At 47.3% G+C, this 16,530-nt stretch overlaps 1 protein-coding gene and 1 long non-coding RNA gene across 15 annotated transcripts in view; one reads left to right on the top strand and one right to left on the bottom strand.

The window, feature by feature from the left end:
- Nucleotides 1–11,064, bottom strand: part of AMPD3 (adenosine monophosphate deaminase 3) — a 44,914-nt gene extending 33,850 nt beyond the window's left edge. Inside the window, exons 1-2 of one of the 9 annotated variants that reach the window (XM_074335991.2) lie at nt 11,043–11,064; nt 447–672 (exon numbers count right to left, since the gene is read on the bottom strand). In XM_074335991.2, the coding sequence (XP_074192092.1) occupies nt 447–667 (221 nt within the window). In that variant the 5' untranslated portion in view covers nt 668–672; nt 11,043–11,064. Of the gene's footprint in view, nt 1–446; nt 730–4,851; nt 4,963–5,820; nt 6,080–9,635; nt 9,771–9,993; nt 10,225–10,365; nt 10,500–10,602; nt 10,651–11,042 lie in introns of those variants that run through there. The other 8 variants (XM_074335990.2, XM_019729036.3, XM_019729046.3 and 5 more) reach the window with 8 other exon arrangements.
- The window catches only part of LOC109446057 (uncharacterized), a 118,748-nt gene continuing 112,406 nt past the window's right edge, over nt 10,189–16,530 (top strand). For all 6 annotated transcript variants that reach the window (XR_012497508.2, XR_012497509.2, XR_002137134.3 and 3 more), the window contains exon 1: nt 10,189–10,325. This is a non-coding gene — a long non-coding RNA (uncharacterized LOC109446057). The remainder of the gene's footprint in view (nt 10,326–16,530) is intronic.

The raw sequence follows: 16,530 nt of genomic DNA, 5'->3' as shown, positions 1-16,530 counted from the left end.
AGACCAGCTATAAGCTCTACAGGGCAGGGACTGCATCTGTCTTGTTCATTATTGCATCCTCAGTGCCCCAAACAGCACCTAGTAAATAGTAAGCTGAATTCATTAATAATGCAAATTACTTGTCAAGTGATGAAAAGAAGGAAAACTGAGGTTTCCCAAGAAATCCTCAAATTTCCAAAAGAGAAAATGGAAATGTCATTTGGAAATGGTATGTGTTTCTGCACATGATTTGTTGTTAAAACAGGAACAGGGAGAAAGTGGGTTTTTGATTGTTTCAACCAAACAGAGGCACCAAAACATCCTTCAATAAGTGGTGAATGAAGTGGTCTTGGTTAAGAAATAAACCCAGCCCCCAGGGATAAGCCAGTTCCCATGAGGCACTTCATCTCAGGACGCATGCCCACAGTCTACCTGGGTCACATGACAGCTGAGGTGTGGGGACAAACCTTTTTGCAGTCTCCACAGACTTCTGCTCCGCCAGCTCCTTCTGCAGCTCTCTCTCCTTGGCCTCCTTCTGCCCGATGGGGCAGTCCTCGGGGACAGTGAAGAGGGATAAGGCATCTTTGCTGTCCTCTTCTCGGAGAACTTTAGCAAACACTTTCTCAGCCAGGAGCCGGACTTGCTCATCCACCTCAGAGATGTTCAGCTTGGGGAATTGGCGTGGCATCTCGGCTGGCAGAAAAAGAACGAGTATTAACCTTCAGGAATTACTGGATGGCCCGAGTCATCCTGTGGGAGAGGAGAGGATACTGAAATAAAGGCCAGGCACCCCTGGTCCGTGGAGGTCAGCTGTCTACTCAGGAATTCCCCAGACCAAACCCAGCATGCCAATTTTAAAACTAGCTCAACAAGTAATTGGATGTGAAGAGTGGAGGGCCACTTACATTTCATGAGAAAGCAAGTGTCCAGAATCAACGAATGAACTGTCCAACTAAGTGTGCTTCCACTTGCCTGAACTCAGGAAATCTGCAGCACACCGGCAGCCCTACCTTTCCCGACTTTGTTTCCATGATGGAGAAGGGAGCGTTCAGACTCCTCCCCCTGCAGACTACCAGGAAGCCATTCCAGGTACAGCAATAACCAAACCTCACTCCCACTGCACAGAGGGGAAGACCAAAGCCCGAAGGGTTTAATGATTAACTTAAGGTCCCATGAGATGACAGCAGAGCGCTGGGGAATTCAGGGTTGCATTCTTTATCACATAAAACAAGGCTTTTTGCTGAAAAGAAAAAACCTGTGATCCTGGTTCCACTATCTCCAAAACCCTCTGGAACGTCTAACAAGACACAGCAAATAAAATACAGTAGTCCTCCCTTATCCCACAGGGGATATGTTTCAAGACCCCCAGTGGATGCCTGAAACCCCAGATGGTACCGAACCTTATATATGCTATGATTTTTCCTATACATACATACCTATGATAAAGTTTAATTTATAAATTAGGCATAGTAAGAGATTAACAACAATAACTAATAATAAAATAGAGTAATTATGATAAGATAGTGTAATGAAAGTTATATGAATGGCTTGGGGCCATTATGAAGTAAAACAAGGTTGACTTGTACATAAGCACTGCGGGGCCATCTGATAATGGAGACAGCTAAGTGACTAAGGGGTGGGTGGCATACACAGCATGGATTGATACGCAGGACAAAGGGATAACTCATATCCTGGGTGGGACAGAACAAACAGGCACAAGATTTCATCACACAAGTCAGAATGGTGGGCAATTTAAAACTGATGTTTACTTCCAGAATTCTCCATTTAATATTTTTATACTGCAGTCATCCACGGGTTAGTGAAACCACAGAAAGTGAAACTACAGATAAGAGGGGATGACTAGACTATACAGGTTTGGGGACAAGGATACTCTTTGCCTTCCAGAGCCCAGCTGAAAACTCACTTCCTCCAAGCAGCTTGCCTTAGCCACTTCTCTGCGTACTAGTTCCTTAGTATCGGTAGCTGCCCAATCACCTGGTTGGCTCCTTTATGTTCTGTTTTTCTTTCTTTCAATGCTTACATAGCACTTACTAAGTACACTCTGCCACACTCTTTATACTTCCTAACTCCGTTAATCCTGTTATTCCCATTTTACAAATGCCAAGGTGAAGGCACAGAGAGCTCCCTTCCCAGAGTCACACTTTTAGTCAGTGGGCAAAGACCTGTGCTGTTCTCAGCCTTGGCTCCCCTATCCTGTTTCTCTCTGAGCCTCTGCTCAAGGATTTGAACCCAGCACCTGGTTCCCGCAGCTGTACTCTTAACTGTTATGCTGTGCTGCTTCTCTTTGTCTATCTGGGTGTCAAGGCAGCTCTCCCACTGCCCCTAGCGTCACACTTATGGAAGTGGTGCATCCTTTCAACAGCCATCCCACCAAGAGTGGCTCTGGAAGAAGAGTTTCCTGTCCAGCTATTACCACGGTTTCTTTAAAGAAGGCTTAAAGAGAGAAGTGGTTTTGTCAGACCAGCCAATGAGGATTAATGTGAGACAGTGCCCAGTTGCTATCTGGCCCGGAGAGGAAGCGATCACAGGGGAGGAGGGACTCACTGAGTAACCGTGGGACAGTCCTCTGCACCTCGCCACTGTCTCTGCTGTGAGATAAAGGCACTGGATGGGCTGGCTGGTCCCCAAGGCCATCTCAGTTCTAAGAGCCATAATTCTAGGTACCAGAGAGGTTTCCTGTGCCTACGAGACTTGCTGCTCGGGTCTTCTCTGCGGCACATGGGTCTAATTCATGACACAGACAGGAAGGAGGAAAGCAAGCTAGTAACGGACAGTCAGAGAACATCTATGGGCCCCTTGATTATGAAAACAATTTCCTCCTTCTCTCCACACCAAGGACCCTGCCTTTCCAGGGTCTCTCTGACCCTCAGGGGGGTCGAGGAGGAGGGAGCTGGTTCAGACAGAGGTATTTTAACACGCAACTGTGCCAATCTCTGGCGGCAGAGAGCAAGATGAGAGCAAAGGCCTATTCTGCAAAGAGAAAGAGGAACAGAGCTGACGAGATTGCCACGTCCTGATAGCAGAGAGAAGAGGAAGCTGGAAACCATCAGAGCAAAGGCTGGGAGAAGGTGACAGAGAAGAAAAATGAAGAGAAAGACAAAGAACTAGACCCAGGAGGAGTTGTTAGGTCAGAACAAAGCTGGACCTCCACCCCCCAACTCTAAGGTCTAGGGCAACATTCCAAAACCTGACAGGCAGCTCAGAAGTAGATATCCAATAGGCCCCAGGCAAGGGGTAGCAAATGCCACAAAGAAACCATACCATTTGACAGAGTAAACCCACTTCTGGAAATTGCTTCTAAGAAAAGAATTTGAAGGAAGGAAAAGGCACAATGATGTTTACATGTACTCTTTATATAAATAGCTTTAAAATGTCCAAATTATACTCGCTTGAAAAAAATTGTTAAGCAACCCGAATTATGACAGTGCAATTCCATAAAAAAATATCCTGCGAAATAACAGTAAATGAAAAAATTAATACATAAAACTGTACCCATGCTTTGATTACGATGATAGAAAACATATCCCCTTATGGACAAGGGTTGTAAGAGAGACACACACTCAAATGACCAGATGGCAGGATTGCCTGTGAGGGAGACAATAGCGGATTCTGACCATTAATGCTGCTGTAATGTCATTTTAACAAATACAGAGGAGACAGAAAGAAAATGAAGAGACGGAAGAGTTTATAAAAAGAGAGAAAAACAGGAAAACAAATCAAACTTGCACACCCCAGGTTTTGGCAGTTAGAGTCCTCACCCACCTAACCCACACCAGAGAGGCCAGTCCAAAGGGAATGACATCACTGACACCCATCTCTGCATTAGCTCTTGCCCTGGATGGAAGCTGCTCACCAGCACCTTCCTACCTCTTACCTCTTCCCCTCAAACCACACACAGGCCTGACCCAGCTACACCCCTCTAGGCCCCAAAGTGGGCATTTGGAAGCATCCTTTGTTTCTGAGGTCCTGCCTTGTTTTTCCATGACACACGTTTAGTTTGCTCAAGTGAACTAAGCATACTTCTCAGGATGTATCTTTCCACAAAAGATCTTCCTTTTTCTTTAGCTTAAATAGCTTAAATTAGCCTTTTTGAAACTGGGTGCCATGAGAAGTCGATACCTGTTGCTGATGATAAAACAGCTCCTGTGGTCAGTTACGAGTGAGCTGCTGCATTCCAAAGTCCCTCACCCAGACTCACAAGGCACATCAAAGACTCAAGGGTCACAGAGTAGCATTGCCCCAAAGACCTATTTCTTTTTATAGAACCCATACGAATTTCCTGCAGGACTACTACCCATGTCTTAAATAATTGGTGAAAACTTCACTCCATGCCTTAGTGTGGACCCAGTAACCCAGCCTTGGTGCTAGGCTAAGTCAGCGGGCCTTAGGAGCCTCCTGTACACTTGCTGTCTTCTGGACATCCTTGGCAGACAGAGCCCACCTGCCAACTCCTCCCTCCATTGCTTATCTCTCTTCTCAAACCTACAGACACCGGCCAGGCCAGCCGAGGAAAGCCCACTCTGCAGATGTGACGCACAGCTTCAGCTTCAGCTGCTTGTTCAAGCCTGGCTTTCAACTGTCAGCTGGAGCGAGCAGGCTTGGGAGGCTCAACTATGAATTTACCAGCATACAGCTCATCTCTTCGTTATATACAACACCCTCCACTGTGTGTTGTGGAAGTGTTCCAAAGTTAGAAAGCTGTAAAATGCCACCAAATTCAACAAACTGACTGTTCATGGCACCACAGCCCCTCTAGAAAGGAAGCATAGTGGCACTGAAATCCCGTCCTTCTACAAATGAAGCTTTTCCTGCTCTTGCCAGACTCCCATTGTCAGAACCCACAACACAGACCTGACGCTGGTGCTGGCGTTTCCATGGCTGCTCCTCAGGATGCCACACAGGCAATGCACTGGGGCCAGGGGGTGCGTGCTGCCCGGGAGGCTGAGCTGAGTCAGTGTTAACTGCAGCTAGCTGGGTCCTGTCGCTGCTGGGGTGGGAGGTCTCTACTTTGCATATCTGTGAGCAGTCTTGAGCAAGAGCAGGAAAAGTCTGGGCTGGAAATTCTCCCGTGAATATGAAATGGAAGTGGAAAATTTCCAACAGTCCTAAAGGGCCCAGGTTATGCCAGTTACCCACGGCTGCTGCATCCTGAATGCAGTGTCCTGGCCCTATTCACAGCCGTCTCCAGAGCAGGAAACTAAAAACGCTGCTGCCCCAACGCAACCGTCCATTCAGTCTTCCTGGCCAATCACAGAAGCACGGCCTCCCTCTAACGTCCAGACCCCTGCTGAAAGCTGAGCCATAATGTGTGATATCATCACCTTTGCTGCTTCCGATTTGAATCCCACGTCAGGCTTGACATGGTGATAGGGTTCATCTGACCACAGGGATTTGTCTACAGCACCACCTGCCCTGCCTCCCCTCACAAGGTCCCCCACCCCCAAGCAACCCTCCTGAGGGCACCCCAGGACTGGCAGGGGGAGCACTGAGCCAAGTTGCCAGTATGAGCTCCACCCTCCCCATCTCCTCCAAAGGCAGGAACAACCGTGAACCCTCCTTTCCCAGGAAAGGACAGACTCAGAGAGAGGAGGCACTGAAGCAGCAGCAGGCTAGAGTGAAAAGCTGGCATGCCTTATTCCACCCCTTCTTTTCTTGCCCCAAAGAAGCTGCATATCACAGGGGACTGGGCAGCCTGCCAAGCACTACCAGAGTACGACTGCGTACAAGTACACACACACACACACACACACACACACACACACACACAGGAAGTATGTCATGCCTGACACACCTGAGCCCATTGCCCCACCCTCTCCTTACTGCCGCTCACGACTCCCACATGGGCCTCCAGCTCTGAGAAAACTCCTGAGCCTTGGCTGGATTCAGTCACACTGCCGCCAGCAGCTGCTGCTCCCACTGGGGAAGGTGGAGCTGCCGCCAGTGACCCACAGAAGCAGTCCTCTAAGAGCAAGTACGGTAGATTAAAACTATCTCAGGGCGCAAAGCTCCACTCTTCATCTGCCCTGTAGAAGAAGGACAGCCCTGTGTGAGAAGGCACAGTCAGACGCACGGCCTCCCAGTGACTTAGACAGGTGGTATGGGTCTGGGAAATAACCGTGAGCAAAATGGTTATTTCTGTGGTGCTGTTGAAATCCTGGGGAGAAGAGCACAGAAAGGACGGGTCAGTTGTTTACTGGGAGGCTGCCTCTAGCCCTGATTTGAGGCTGAGTCACCTCGTCATGTCCAATCGCGAGGTTGTGCCTTCCTGAGACCACATAATAATTCCTGTGTGTACAGAGCAGGATTGCAGGGTTGACACATGATCCTTGGGCCACTGCTGGGCTTTAGCTACCCAGAGATTATGACCCACCTGGCCTCACAGCTGTTTCATAAACAGCGCAACCAGCAGGCTACAAACAACCTAGACGGGGGGTGGGGGATGGGGTGGGGGGGTAATATTTATTCATTAAATACTTAAGAAAGACTTAAAATATAGAGCAAAACAAATCCCAAGACCTTAGTACTATTCTGCCAGAAATGAGAACGTATGATTTCTTCTGCTGGTATGTTTGGGGGAAGGGGGGATGAAGGAGGCTGCAATGGGAACATCCTAGCCCATGCATCTGAGAACCTATCTGGAACCAACACATTCAGGGAATTTCATTCTGCATGCAGCTTGAACCAGATTGAGGATAGCCCTAGTCTAAACATGCATTTCCCAAAGTATAGTCTTAGAACGTCAAAGGTTAGAAGGCTTGGAAAACACTGCATACCATAGTCCCTTATGGGGATTCATGTGCAATTCCTACCAGCAGATTCTAAACACCCGAGATGTCCTTCAGTGAAGAAAGCCACTTAACTTTGTTTAACCCAACACATGTATTTGACCCCCTACCCCACCGCTATCACCATAGGAAAAAGCACCTATTAATATCCCATGGCATGTGTTTTGGAAAATGCCTTACACTATGAGCCTTCACTTTCCAACCTAGAGAAAGCTGCCCTCCTGGGGCCCAGCAAGGGAGTGAGACCCACTCCATCAGGACTAGACAGAGATGGGCAGACATGGCACAGGTTGGGACAATGGCTAAGGGTTCTATTAGAGCCAAAGAGCAACAAGAACCTTCGGAACAGTGGTAGTTTAAAAGGAAACTACAGTTCTGTCTCAAGAGGGCAAGCTTCACTCGGAACCTCACAATCCCACCTTGAGCCTAACATATCACTCCTCCTCATGGCCTAGAAGTCTCCTTGGACTAAGAAGCACAGGTCCCAAGCTCCAAGCCCTATTTCCCTTCTGAAGGACAATTAAGACAATCTATGATACCCAGGCCCAGGGCCTGCATCTCCTGCCCAGGAGACCAGACTGCACTCACTTTTATCAATTAAGTGCCCCTTACAAGCCCCAAAGACAACAAAGGCTGGAATCAAATTATGTTTCATAAAAAAAGACACTACTCTCCCCTCCCCAAAAGGATGCTGTGGGCTTGCCTGTAATGGGTTCATTTTCCTTATTGTTTCTGAGGTGTATATAACTCACACAGGAGAAGGGCAAAGGGGCTTCACCTGCTAAATATCAGCTCCATGACAGACCTTCTCCACTCATTCACTACTGTGTCCCCATGCCTGGCTTATAGTAGGCAACAGTAAACATCTGTTGAGTGAAGGCATAAAATAACAAATGAGCTAATGATTAATCTACTCATAGCAGGCTCAAGAGTCAATACAATGAATTGTTAAAAATATGGACTCAAGCCAGACTACCTAGGTTTGAATCCTGTTCTATCACTTAGTTACATGACCTTGGGCAAGTTCCTAAACTTCTCTGGCTCTGTTTTACTCCCTATAAAATAGGTTTAATAACAGTACTCACCTCATAACTTACCAGGACAATTAAATTGCTTAGCCTATGTAATGTGCTTAGAATAGTACCTAGCACATAGTATGTTGTTTACAAGTTTTATCTATCAACATCATTGCCATCATATCAGGTACGAGAGAGTCCAACTAGGAAAATGAACATGACGTTTCATCTAGACACTGAATCCTTTTATTCAACAATATTTATGGAGCACTGTTTTGTGCCAGGCACTCTCTCACGCTTCTACTTGGGCGCAAGGAGAAGGAAACCATGTTTACATGTGAAACCAGATCAGGAGAAACAGCCTTCTTTATGAATGACACTTCTTGCGGACTTTGCAAGGCCAGCACTCCAGCCATGCGCCCATCCTCTCATGCCGTATCCCCCTCATATATCAAAGCCCAAAGCCCATCCTGGATATGTAGCCAGCATATAGAAGAACTAAGAGATTACTATATTTGGGGGCTGAACCAGGAAGGTCAATGAGTAGATTTAAGGGAGGAAAGGGTAACTCCTGCTTATCTCTAAGGATAATTTTTATCTGCCCATGACATTTTCAAGATCTGCAATTGATTCTGAGGCATTTGAAGAGTGATTCACCTAGTGTAAGGACAAGAAAAACAGGGCTCATCTCTCACAATTTCTTGACCTAGCTGACAACCCCTCACCCCTTATCCAGGATCTTAGGACTGAGGTGGGGCTAAGGGTGGGGTTGACAGGCCCAAGAGTCTTCCAGCAACCCACCCAGGCAAGCCCCGTGGTTTTTAGATAAGGCAGCCTCCTATCATTATCTTCACAGAGAGCCAGGCCCTCAGAGTTGCAGCCAGGCCAGGCTAACTACCACAAACCTGCTATCACCACTCAGAGAGGTGGGAGCTGACAGGGGCTGTCTGCCTGGCTCCATGGCTTGACTACCACTCAGCATTAATGCTTCACAGAAGCATTTCTCCTCTGAGCGTTCCAGCTGCAGCCAGCTTTTCCCTGAAGATAGCCACATGTTGGTCACCGCATCCAGGGGGACAGCCAACAAGAGCTCAGGACCATGTTAAAGTTCATCCTAGTGCTTCCAGCTTTCACTCAGCTCCTTTGCTAATTTGTCATCACCAAGCTTCCAGGCACATACAAGGACCTAACAGTCTGGGGAAAAGACACTCTAGTTAGCAAGCATCTCCTACTCCAGGGCCGCTCAAAACACCCCGGAGCCGTCTTCCAGCCAAGACAAGCCATTAGCAGCTTCCCTGGCAAAGCAGCTGCCAGGAAGTTCAAGGACAGAAAGCAGACTGCCAGAGCGCAGTACACCGCCCTTGCCAGGAGAGAGCCAAAGAGGTAAGGATGAAGGCCTCAAACGACCCCATCACCATCACACTGTCAACTTGTCCATCCTCCTACCTCCAGGTGGAAATCCACCTCAGCTGTTGGCATCCGGCCAGTCCTCAAGCACCTAGAAACTTGTCCTGGCGCTTAAGTGGCGGCAAGTCCCGGGTCCCTTAATTTCTCTAAACCTTGTGAATCCAATGTAGGCCGCCAGAGAGCTGAGATGCCACTGAGGTGACGGCTCACCTGGGGCCTCTGGAGCCCAGGCCACGGCAAGGACAGGGGCAGGGGCAGAGGCCAGGGCCCAGGCAGTGGATGAGCCTGCGTTAGGCGGCGCCGCCTCGGTGAGCTGGGAATCCTAAAACCAGGGATCCCACACCAGAGCGCTCCGACTCCCGCCCTGGGCCGCGGGGTCCGCGAGGCGCGGACCCAAGGTCAGCAGCGCAGGATCGCGCGCACTCACCGGGTTCAGGGCACAGGGACATGCCGTGGGCCCGAAGGGGGCGGCCCGCAGGGCTGGAGCGCAGGTGGCAGCGCTGGGCAGCGCGCGCAGCGAGCGCGGAGGAGACGGCTGCGCCGCACTGCAGCCAGCTGGGGCCCGATCCGGGCTAGGCCGCGCCCCCCGCCCGCGCTCGGCGGGAGCCCGAGGTGCAGCACGCGGCAGCGGCAGGAGGGCACCCACAGCGCAGGGCTGCGGAGCCCCCGCCCCAGAGCCCCCGCCCCAGAGCCCCCGCCCCAGAGCCCCCGGGCCCGCCCAGCGGGAGGAGGAGAGCCGCAGGGAAGAGCTGGCGAGCCGCGTGCCTCCTCAGTCGGTGCTCTACCTGGGCGTGGAGCCTAGGAATGGCGAGGAACCCGCAGCAGAGGGGCGCGGGCCGGGCCGCCGTCGCCGCCACGCAGGTCAGCCCTACCCGCCTCCAGCCAACCAGGCCTGCCGCTACCTGAGCCCCCGGGCCGCGCTGCCAACGGGAAACTTGAGACGCCAGAGGCGCAGCGGCTGCCCAGTCCCTCGGCCGGAAGCGCGCCCGCTTCAGCCCGGGTCAGACTCCAGCAGGCTCCCGGGACCTCGACTCCGCTGCCACCCGCGGGCCCCGAGGGCGCTTCCCATGTGTTAGGATTTGTCCGAACCTCCTCCCCCGCCGGGACTTTACCCAAGGTGAGATTCTGGGGTCACGGCCCCCAAGCAGGTGACTTACTCCCTGTAGTTGAACGGACCCACAAAGTATAGGTTTTCTCCCAGGCGTCCGTCTGGTCCCTTGGGTCACCTTCCTGCAGCTCCCAACACACACACACACACACACACACACACACACACACCTTCTCCAGTTCCCTGGCTTCTACGCCCGCCCCTCCAACTCAGCACTGAACACACACACACACACACACACACACACACACCTCTTCTCCAGCCCTCTGCTCTTTGGCTTATATACCTGCCCCTCCAAGTCCACACTGACCGCCTAGTTGCCAAAGCCAGCGAGTACTTGGTAACCTCCCTCACTTTCCTCTCCCCAGTATTTGAACCTGCTGACCACGCCTTCCGTCTGTAATACTTGGAGTACACAGTTTCCAGCAGTGGCTCAGGTCTCCCCTCTCACCAAATTTTGCACTTTTCCTTGGTGAATGCAGCTTCCCGGCCTCCACCGCCTGACTTTTGATGGTGTGTTCCCGCAGGTCCCACAGCGGCCTGCATCCTCACTCACTTGGCTGGCCCACTGGGGATCTCACCCACTTTCATGGTTTTAACAACCTCCTGCCAGCTAATGACTCTTGAACCTCATCTCTAGCCCAGAATGCTCCAGAGCTGCAGATGGTGTAGCCAACCTCCTGGGGCACATCTTGACTAGAGATTTCTAGGCTCATGAAAACATACCCAAACTCAAACTCCTAATTTCCTCCCAGGAATGCGCCAGAATCTGCTCAGTGCTCCTGAGTTTCCAGTCTTAGTGAATGATAGCACCAGCCCTCACTCTCCCAGGCAACACTTGGGAGTTATCTTGATTTTCTCTTTTTCAACTCTCACATCAAATTTGTCACCAAGGGGGAAATGAAACCATTCGTAGTGAGCACCCACTATCTATCCTCACTGTGAAAACCGCTTTCACAGTTGTCTCATTTAAGCACCAAGTTTTATTCCTTATACCTTGTAGCCTCGTATTTGCAATTTACTTATTTATAAATGATATGCACATGCAACTGTATTAATATATATTATAAAGCACAGTAAAAACCGTTAAAGGATGTGGTAAAGATGAAACAATTTTAAATTATTTCATTTTTAATGAACGGTGCAATATACCTTTTTCTTTCACTTTAAAGTTATTAGCAAAAATCTGTTTAGTGAGAGCAACATGATTCCAAAGGGTTTTAATAAATCTTAGTTTAATATGAGACTAGAAAGTATGCTTCTAAATACAGTGAATATCCATACTTGGTCCTAATGGCTGTTATTGCCAAAAAAAAAAAAAAAAAAAAAAAAGATACCTTGCAAAAATAAGTATATCTATATAGAAGAATTCTATCTTTGACTACACTTATTAAGTCATAATGCTCACTGTTTAAATCCCATCTATTAATTTTGCAAATGTGAAATTCCACCAGAAAACTCTGCATGAAGCCAACCTTCTCAATGATGTTTTCATCAGTTGTTCCTGTGGATATTTTTGACAATAAGATTGTTTTTAAAAATCTTGAAACTCTTCATTTGGAAGATTGTAAAATGGGTTTAAAAGTATACTTCTTAAATTTTGAAGACTGTGACTATGACACAGTTTATATAAGTGACACTGACACAATTTATTTTGGCATTAAAATTACATGATGATGGTAACAGTTCCAAACATAAATTTTCAAAGTGCTTTCCTCATATGATTCTTTTAAAACATAGTTATATTCATGGCTAAAATATTACCTTTGCCTGAAGGGATACATTGTGTGTGTGCATGTGTGTATGTGTGTACTTGTGACAGTCACAAGCCAGCACATAAGCGCTCAGCAAATTTGAAATACTTGTCCTTTTGTTAAAGAAACACATCTTTTAAATTCTTTGCCTGGAGATAATCAGTAAACCTTTGAGTAATATAAAGATTTTCAGTCTCATTTCACATCTCATTACAAAGTATTATAAAGATTCTGCTCTATTTTAAGAATTTTTTCAAATTAACCTTATTATTGACATCCTGTAGTGCTCTTTTAACTTGTGTTTCTTCATTGTTTCTTCATTCTAAATGAATGATGCAATAGATGAGTTTTATATTTAGCTCCTCCCTGTCCCCCAACCCTCAGTTTTGTTTTCCAGTCAGGGCATCCACTCCATCAGTGTTTTTTCTTACGCATGAAAACCACAGCATGTTATATTAGGTAAGTCATTCATGTTATAAGCACATCTTTTCTTTAGTAGATCCCAGAAAGTATTTCTTTGTGAATGCCGTCATGGAAAAGTATAGCAAAGACTTAAGGTGAAACATGTTAGCATCTTACATCCAACCATGTAGCTAACCTCCACAACACATCATGTGTACTAAAACCTTTTCTTCAAATCTTCAGCAATGTTTTCTGTATGTCTTTCTACAGAATGCATTTTTATGTGTTGCCGTCTTCTCTGTGTACTAATTTCATCACTTTAAATATGCCATATAGGACAGTGTTTTTTTTCCAATGATATTGACTGGCATTTTGCCTTTTACTATTAAGTAAAAGATTTTTATTCAAAAGAGATTTCTAAATATGTTTATTACATTTAATAATAGTTCACAAAAGTACACAACTAAGTATTACATGACTTGGAATAGCCCACCCCAAAAAATTGTAGAGGTTTTTCTTCATGCTCTGGCTGTATAGAATTTACATGTCATGCTAACCATGGTGGCATATTTGTATCATTATTAGCTAATACCTCCAAGACCAATATACCCTTAGGTTGGTTAACTATAGTGATGTAAATCCATATTTCAAGTAGTCTTATATATAAATTTGAACTTTTTTCTGGTCAGCTCCATCGTCAGAGATATTATCATGTAAGTAGTAGAAAATTGTTAGCTCTGCCATTTTTTCTTAGTTTGCTTTTGCTTGCACTATTCATATTATTTTCAATGTATGGATTTCTTTGCAAGAATCTTTTCAAACTACTTGTCCCTTTTGTGATAATTGGTTTAGTTAAATGATAGATGATATTTTAGGGGTCCAGATAGATATTTTGGGGGTGGGATATTCCAAGTCACCCCAAGATGTGTCTCTGTGGTATGCAGATTGTTTGACATAAAGGCAACTTTAGCCATAGGCTCAAAGACACTTCTGCCCTCACCACCTGAACTACCTAGAAGAATTTGAATTAGAGGCCTTGCCCATGAGAGGTTATCAGAGATAACTTCTTTTGACCTATCTGCAGGGCAGAGCAAACTTCTATTTACCTGCTCTTCTTATCATCCTTCAATGACCTTTTGATGTCGCTAAGGCACCCTACCTCATCTCTAGCTCAGGATGTCTTACGTGTATATCCATGTTCCCTTTCTGTCTCTGAACCTCTCGTGCATGTGGGGTCTCTGACTCTCTCATGTATGTGGGGTTTCCATACATCTGTATGTATTAAATTTGGTTATTTTCTCTTGCTAATTCTCATATAGAACAATGGGTTTTTTATTATTAGACCAGCCAGAAGAACCTTGAAGGTGAATTTTGTTCTCCCAAAATATAATCTGCCTATCTACCACCTGGGAGACAAGTAATTTGTAATACCTCACAGTTCACTTGAAAGCACCTGGACCAGTAAGGGTACCGCCGTCACTGGAGTCACCCCCCTGCTCCGTACTGTAGAAACCCCTCTCTTCCCTGAGGACACCTCTACTGTGACACATGACATGGACATCTGATGCAAGAGCTGAGTCAGGGTACCTGTGTCGATCCATATAGTGAATCTTAGTTTATTTTTACACTAAAACAAATACAAACTGAAGTTTTCATTTTTCTTTTACATCCCAATGGATCATCCTTCACACCCACTTTAAAGATCACTGATTTAATCCGTACCTCCCATCACCTCAGTTCAGTGTAAACACCAGCTAACTAGCCTCTACCAACACAACCACCTCCCCTCCCCACCCCACCACCAGCACCACCCGTCTCTTCTCCACGCTTCTGCCACCAGGGGCAGACGTCCTACAGCCTCTGCTCTCCTTCGGTCTGCCCGTTGCTCCTGTCATTCAGACTAGAACCCCTTGGAGTGCACCAGGACCGGAGCCGGGTGTTACCTCTAAACCTCTAATACTGCTCTAACTCCTGACGCCATTGGGGACATAGGGGGAAACCCAAAAGGGTTTGGGGTCAGTGCTCCTCCACACACACACACACACACACACACACACACTAATGCTTTCGTCTGTTGTTCCACAATACACACACACATCCAAGATGGGCATGGCAGCCTCCAAATGCCCAATCTCTCTGTCTCTGTTTATAGTCTCCCCAACTACAGAAGCCAGAATCTCTCCCCAGGAGAGGTTAAGAGAGGGGCTCTGCTTCTGAGAGGACTTTAGCAGAGCCTCATCAAATAGATCCAGTTTTCAAAACAAAGTGCCCTGAGGCCTTCTACTAATTGAGTGGACTGAAATCATGGCATATGGTCTGACAACAGGGCAGAAATCAGGAGTACATGGTACCTGGGAAAAGAGTGCCAGGGCAGTCTTCCTGGCTCCCGGTGTGGAAGGGCATTGTGGCCTCCACTGATGCTGGGGCATAATGGGAGTACAGCCTTCCCCCACCTGCCTGTTCTTTCCAGTTCAAGATTCAGTTCCCTTCCCAGGGATTTAGTGCCCATGCAGTCAGTCAGTCAGCCCTAAGCAAGCTCGAGTCTGACAGTGGGTATAACAGTCCTCTTAGAGTTAACAACTGGTTCCGTCTTTCTGAAATGGGTTTCTAGAAAGGAGAGAGTGAAACCAGAGCACTTTGAAAATTAGTGTGAACGAGAGCTAGTCTTTAGACCCAGAGCACGTGCACCCAGGATTGGAACTGGAGCTCATGTGACGAGAAGTAAAGGGAAGATGTCCTAAGCACCGTGCCCAGGTCAGGAGAGGGAAAGGGAGAAAGTTCAGGAGAACTGGTGTTGAGTCTTGGAGTGACTGGGAACCTTGGAGTCCCTCAGTCACTCTTCTCTGGACTGGAGCAAAGGAGGGTCAATGAGTGGGTATTTGAGGCTTAGGGCCCACGCCACATGACCGCGGATCACTCTCAGTAGTCGGGGGGCTGCTGCTCCCCAGGACATGCCTGTCTGCTGATCAGCACATAGTCTCAGTGATTCAGTTGAAGTCTAGGAATTAGCAGTCCCTTTCCCCATCTGAGAATGGTCTGTTGTCTCTGCCTTCCCTCCAGGACTCTGTGCAAGGTCATCCTAGGCTGTTGCTCCAGCTTACCACTATCTCATTCCCACGTCCCTGTGTCTTTCCTGCACTCCAAAGCTCCACTCTCAGCCTAATTATTATACGATTCAGTGAGACTCTGCAGTTGGACTTCTATAGATGGGAATTATAGCCTTGCACATTTAACCCACTGAACTCCCTAACTCATCTGCCGCCGACTCCCTTGTCTCTTACCATATAGTTCGAAATTCAGATGTCAAATTCAAGCATCACCCTAGCCCTCTAAAATTATTTGGGAGGAAAGAAAGGGAGGTGGGCAGAGAAGAGCCTCAGATGAGGCTGTGACCTCTGCCTCCCAGAGATGAAGTCTCCCCCACAACCTCCTACACACACACACACACACACACACACACACACACACACACGGTCCATACACATTCCCAAGACCTTCAGGCTGCAGCTTCTAGCATTTCTAGTCCCAGGCTGTCTTCTTCCCAATCCCTGATTCAGAACTGCCCGCCCGATCATTCACTGAGCAACAGGGTCAAAGGCTGAACCAGGAGCAAGAGTGTATAGCTATGCTGTCGCAGTGTCTGCTTCCCAGTTGGTGTGAGACTCCAGAAGGCTGGCCACCATCAGTCCTCGACAGTACCATTGGTACACAATCCATCCTCAGCTCCGGATTCTCTCGGGGACATCTGGAGGAATCGGCGCTGCTTAAATTGTATCATAGGGATTTTTCCAGTTCTTGAATTTCTGTTATTTAAGAATGATTTCACTGAGGATAAAAACACCAGAGGACTCTGCATAAGAATTTGATTTGGGAAGTCAAAAAATTGTGATGGTTGCACAACATTGTGAACGTTGACTAATGCCACAAAATTATACATGTAAAATGTGTACATAAAACTGTACACGTGAAGATGGCAAATTTTATGTTCCATATGTTTTACTACAGTAAAAAAATTATTGAAACAACAAAAAAGAATCCAAGAAATGAATTTTTTTTTT

This window comes from Rhinolophus sinicus, chromosome 14, assembly GCF_057876585.1.
Source record: "Rhinolophus sinicus isolate RSI-liver-muscle chromosome 14, RSI-T2T, whole genome shotgun sequence".
Classification (NCBI taxonomy): domain Eukaryota; kingdom Metazoa; phylum Chordata; class Mammalia; order Chiroptera; family Rhinolophidae; genus Rhinolophus; species Rhinolophus sinicus.
This window is presented reverse-complemented; position numbering and strand designations above follow the sequence as displayed.